The 5,857-nt window shown below is 39.0% G+C and overlaps 1 protein-coding gene across 1 annotated transcript in view; it reads right to left on the reverse strand.

The window, feature by feature from the left end:
- LOC104543915 (protein kinase C epsilon type) overlaps positions 1-5,434 on the reverse strand; it is a gene marked incomplete at both ends in the record, with an annotated part of 31,145 nt that extends 25,711 nt beyond the window's left edge. The window contains one exon of the mRNA XM_010188633.1: positions 5,280-5,434. Within this exon, the coding sequence (XP_010186935.1) occupies positions 5,280-5,434 (155 nt within the window). The remainder of the gene's footprint in view (positions 1-5,279) is intronic.
- Between the last annotated feature and the right edge of the window lie 423 nt (positions 5,435-5,857).

Raw genomic sequence — 5,857 nt, forward strand, 5'->3', positions numbered from 1 at the left:
GCACAATACATAAGCTGGGCAGATGGCAGGGTGGACCCCCTAGGTCCGAATGCCAGAAGCCTGGGAACCAACCCTTCTTCCTGCTTCTCATCTCCCTCAGCTCTGCTCTTCTCCACCCCATCCCATTGCCTTTTCCTGCGGGGAAGACATCCTGCTTATTTATGCATTTCACAACTGCTGGTCTGCCTGGATCCAGCAAGAAAAAGTGCAAAGAGAGCAGGAGGCCACCGATCAAAATCCTGTCAGAGCTCATGCTCAGTTTTGGGAGCTAGACCAGGAAGAGTGGAGCATGGATGTGGCCTGGGCACAAGGCCGGCCAGGAGCGCTGGTCAGGTGGCACGGCTTGGGCAGCAGTCCCTGGAGACACACAGGCAGCAGCATAACCCACTCCTGGCTTCCTGCTTTTACTGAAGGTGATGGAAATAGTTCTGTGCTCACTTGCGCCAGAAGAGCAAACTGTAACTTCCCTGTGGCAGGCTCCTGCAACAGGCAGTTTAGGTGGGGAAGGGCTTGAGTTTAGGATATTCCTGCACTTAGGTCTGAATATGTAACGTGAAAGTACAAGGTCTTTTTTGCCCTCCTTCACGGACCATAGCTCAAGTGCCAAGTTATCTTCTAACTGGTTAGAGCTGCAATAAGATAATCTTTACATACTTAAAAAAAAACTTAACTAAAATGCTCCATGTCTAGTTTTGTATTTTAAAAAGCCAGGAAAAAAAAGGAGGAGGGGAATTTTATTTAGCTGCTGCCACTCAGAAATAACACAGTAAGGTAACTTAGGAGAATGATGACTTTTAACATGTTAACCACTGACCATGCAACATTTTCATCAGTGTAAATATAACTTCTTGCTACTCTGCCAAGGTTGCACTGAATCATACAACCGCCAGTGAAGTCAGACTTTCTAAATAGTCTCATTTCACATAAAAACACACTAATGAAAGTGCTTTTAATTTTAGGTAGTTCTTTCTGAAACATTGGTGTGTGTTGCCCTGATAAATAGGAATGCTGGGAAAACTGATCATCCAAGGAAAAATTCAGTTAAGTGTTCAAACAAGTTCTTAGGGTATTTGTGCATGGAAAAAGCCCAGAGGTAATCAAAGACTGGCATCAGCATATTTATATTCACATTCTCCCCAATTCAGTGTTAATATATCCTTCATCATGACCAACATACTAATTACAGAGTACACAGAGCCTCAGAAAGCTGCAGCAATTTACAGGCTGGGTTACTACTTCATATTGCTCAGGAACACGGTAACTCTCATTTACAAATGAGGACTGTGACAAGGTGCTGTACGATTTGAAGGCAACATCTCACAGACCTTACATTCAAAACCAAAAGAATGAGTTAACCCAAAGCAGGTGACACTAATTTTCCAGTTAAGACATTTTTCATCCTCTCAGGCGAACTGAAATGGTGTATGCTCAGTTTCCTTCTTTTATACTTCAGAGAGATTACCCTGCTTAATCCTCTGAATGGTGAATTCTTACAACGAGAGCCAGAGACACCCACCCAGGTACTCCTGTCCTCAGCCCAGTAACTACAGGTGAAACAAGAACATATAACATTTACACATATCATAACTGAACAGGAATACTGAAAGTCAGCACAAGAGGAAAGTACAGAACTGAAAGTTTCTTAACACCCAGTTTGTTGTGTCTTCCCTATATGAGAATATATATTAAGCTGATGATGACTGACTTTAAATATACCAGACTCCAGGGACAGGTGACAGTGAACACAGTCCATCAGTGAGTACAAAGTCCAGTTCAGCTCACAGGCAAAATGAGATTCATACTCTAGCCCTTAATTCCTGAAGCATGGATACATTTTTTTGAAGTGGTGCAATTGCATAACACAAACAAAAACAACTGCCAGAAACTGCAATTGAAACTTCTCTAGGGTCTGATTGACTCTACTTGTATTATCAAGCCCCAGCTTGACATGTGCCAGAATAACTGAATGCCAGATGAGAGGGAAGGTGGCAGGTATGCAAGTATTTTTATTAAGACGTTGAAGTGTTTTTGACATAACAACAGTAACATTATACCCCTAAAAATGCCACACCAAAATTATCCAAAAGTTTATCTATCACACAGGATGCATTTAGTAACAGCAGTATCTTTTATATAAAAATTATGAAGTTCATCTTTATTTCCAACATTTACTTGATAAACAAAAGGAAGGTATGTAATTCCAGCGAGCACACAGATAATTGGACAAGTCTGGGAACAACTGCTGGGCCAGTTGCAAAGATGTGAACTTACAGCATAATTCCTATTGCCAAACGAGGAGTTAGCTTTCTCTTCGAACTTTAGGGGAAATGAGGACAAACTAGTTATTATAAGAGATGATCATTTAGTATCATGATAGCACTTTCTAAAAAATCTAACCAACAAGCCAAAGCATGAGCTAAAGCTAGTTATTTACTTCTAAAAATATAACCATGTTTAGCTTCGAACAACTACTTCCACATACATGGCTGAAAAAAGATCACAAGGTATAGTAGCTATTTTGAAGCCTGCATTTCCATCAAACAGTTTATTTATATATTCCCCACTTTCCTTGAAGTATTGCCCACACAAGCAGCATTTCCCACTTTGGAGAATAACCATTAATTTCACACCGCAATGTTTTTTCTAGAGATATAATTACACAGAAGACAAGTATTCTTTACTAAAATATGTGAAGGCATGTTAGGTAGTTATGACTGGTAGTTATTCAGGAGCATAGGTTTTTTCTTCTTTCATTTTTTTTTCCACTTTCATTCCTTGTTTGCCAGCTAATAAGAGCTTTGGAGACGTAAAGGAGTGACTTGATCCCAATGCATTTTTAACATTGTAATAAATGATGCAGTGAGGTACAGAATTATCAGGCTGAAACTGTTCAATGCAAGACAACTATGCTAACATACACTTGAAATCAATAAATGCATTCTTGCAGGGCCTGGCACACTATGAATGAATTGTGACATTTTATTATGATTTTCTCTTCTGAGGTAATATCTAACTTCTTCCTTCTGCTTGTATTTTATAGAGTAACTAAGACACAGATTTTATGAACTGTTGAAGCTCCTAGTATCTCCCAGTTGGGAAAATAAGGTATTCTTATAGACATAGCTATGTCCAGATCCAAAAGCCTGTGTCAAAGCAGAATACAACTAAATGTGTTCCTAATGTTCTTCTTGTTGCTATTTTAGTTTCTGCTTTCATCCTACAACTCATGTTATTTCTCTTTTTTTGTCTCTTCTGATAATACACCCAATATAACACATCATTTACAATTTTAGTGTTTTACTGCAGCATGTCAAATACATGTCAGCATAGTCTCTGAATCAGAAGTTGCATAGTTTAAATTACCAAGCATTTTCTCATCAGAATGACATTTGTCTTGAGACTGAAGCATTTTGATTATAAAAAGTCATAGGAAGAACGCAGGCACACGAAGTGATTCTATGCAGCTACGAGCCAACGCACAGCAGAAGCTACATATAATACAAGGCAAAAGAGGGAGAAAAGAAAGAGAGGAGAGAGAAGAGAGAAGAAGGTGTGTGTTGAAGGATGGGAGCAGGGAGGGAAGAGAAAGAAAGAATGCACAAGCATATAAAGAATGGGAAAGGTAATTTTACCATTTAATTCTTGCTGGTTCACAGAAATAACTAACTGACAATTACAAGAGTGTCTGAACTCCAGTTTTCAGGAAGAAATAAGCTCATCATCTTTTTATGGAAACAAATCCTGAAAATCCTTTTATTTTTAAAGTACCAATCTTGTCAGTTTTCCTTATGATGGATACTTATAAATTCTGAAGTTGTCACGTTCTAACGTCTAAAGGTCCAAATAAATATGTCTGGAAATAAATGCAGGCAACAAATAGGAAATGTGCTATGGGCATGAAAGGTAAGGAATGTATTGGATCTTCAGCACTTGAAAACAACTTATGCAAAGTAGTAGGGCCAAAAGTCCAACCCAGTATGCAAACATCATACCAGTGTTAATAAAAGATAGAGATTAAGAGCTGCAGCTAGCAAAAAAGGTTCCTAAAGAAAACTGGATTTTTGACTGAAAAACCACTTTCACAGAGGTTTATTTTCCTCAGAAGACGCAATGTCCTGCTGTTCACAATTTCTCTGGAGATTCCTTATTTAAGAATTTTCCCTTTGAATCCCAGTTGGTGGGAAAACCAATGGCCTCTGATAGAAGTTACCTCTCAGTCCTAGTTACTGAACATTTAAAATCAACTTCTTTCAATTTCTAGTACTCTTGAGAGCAGCCTTAACATGAATCCAGGGATGTGACAAATTCCACATCCTTATATTGATGTTTCTGCTCAAGAAATCTGAGACTGCCTATCCCTGAGATAACTACTGCAAATCAAAACTGATAACCTGAAAGAAGGTGAGAATATCAAGAGAATATCAAAACGGTTAGATCCACAGGACTCAGAATATTTAGTAGACATGACAGAACTGTATCACTAAACCTGTAAAGCACTCTGCTTGTGAAAGCCCAAATTTATTGCAAGCAATGACAGGCTGCTAAAAACAAATAAAAAGAGAAAGGAAGGGTGAAATGGCAAGATAAAGGACTTAATAAACACATTGACATCAGAGTGAACATTTTCAAAGTGATTCCTTACTTTTAATAATAAAGGCCTACCCCTAAACGCATTCTTCACAGTGCAACAATATGTGTGCGTGTGTATGTGCGTGTGTGTGTACGGGTGTTCAGGATTAGAGATTTGAGGGGTGGGTGTGGAGGTTCAAATAGATGCGAGGCACTTGCAAGCAAATCAAAACTGTCTGCAAAGAGCCACTTCCTGCTGGTGACTAAGGCCTCACCCAAACAGTCAAGAGGAAGGGGCAGAAGTAAAGCATTGCAAATGACCATCCCGATTGTATCGGAGTGGAGACAACTAGTACAAACAAACTCAGGAAGTGGCAGGGAGTTGGAAACCAAGAGGAAATCTATGGCACAGAGAGGAAAGTGAAGAGATTGCACAGATCTGCAGAAAGGTCACCTCTGGGCTGCACTGTGCCAAGCTTTTTCAAAACCGCTTTATTTGGACTATAATACAAAACTGGCACACACAGCTGGCGACTGCTGCAGAGGCTATTCAAATGTTAACATTCTCAATGATAAACAGCCAAAAAAAGTTCTATGTAAGCAAATTGGAACAAACAACTAATCTAAATATGGTTGCTAAGAGACGGAGGATTTCAGTCAAAACCAGCCCCAACCCTTAAGAATACTTTATTTTTGATCAAAAAAAGTACCTGTAGATGACGCCATGTTGGTGAAGAAACATGAGTGCTGATGTGACCTCTGCTGCATAAAAGCGGGATCGAGGTTCGTCAAATTTGCGTGAGCGCTGGATTTGAAACATTAGGTCTCCTCCATTTACATATTCCATGACGAAAAAGAGGCGGTCCTGAAATTAATTAAACAGTGCTATTTAGCTAATTTCTTTTAGTCACACAAAGGACTGCTTGAAGCTACACTTTAAGCGGCTGGAGCATTTACGTCAAGAAAGGAAAGAAACAAACGCCACAATTCTGAAAAAGGAAAAGCTGACAACCAAAATCCCCCAAATCTAAAGAAAACAAGGCAAGGGTCTCAAAGCGAGAAATGCAAAAAAAGAGATTAGTATCAAAATGTAGTAATAAGTAACGCACACACAAATCTTCACACATCAACAAATACATGCAGAATTATAATCAATTTTATATAATAATGGAGATACTTAAATGATGCAGTTTCTTTTAAAATTTAGCCATAACAATGAAGAGAGAAAGTCATTTCTGTCAGCTACTGACAGGCTGCTGGGTAAATTTCAGGCTCCTTATTTCCCCTC

The sequence above is a fragment of the Mesitornis unicolor genome, unplaced genomic scaffold (genome assembly GCF_000695765.1).
Source record: "Mesitornis unicolor isolate BGI_N332 unplaced genomic scaffold, ASM69576v1 scaffold3987, whole genome shotgun sequence".
Classification (NCBI taxonomy): domain Eukaryota; kingdom Metazoa; phylum Chordata; class Aves; order Mesitornithiformes; family Mesitornithidae; genus Mesitornis; species Mesitornis unicolor.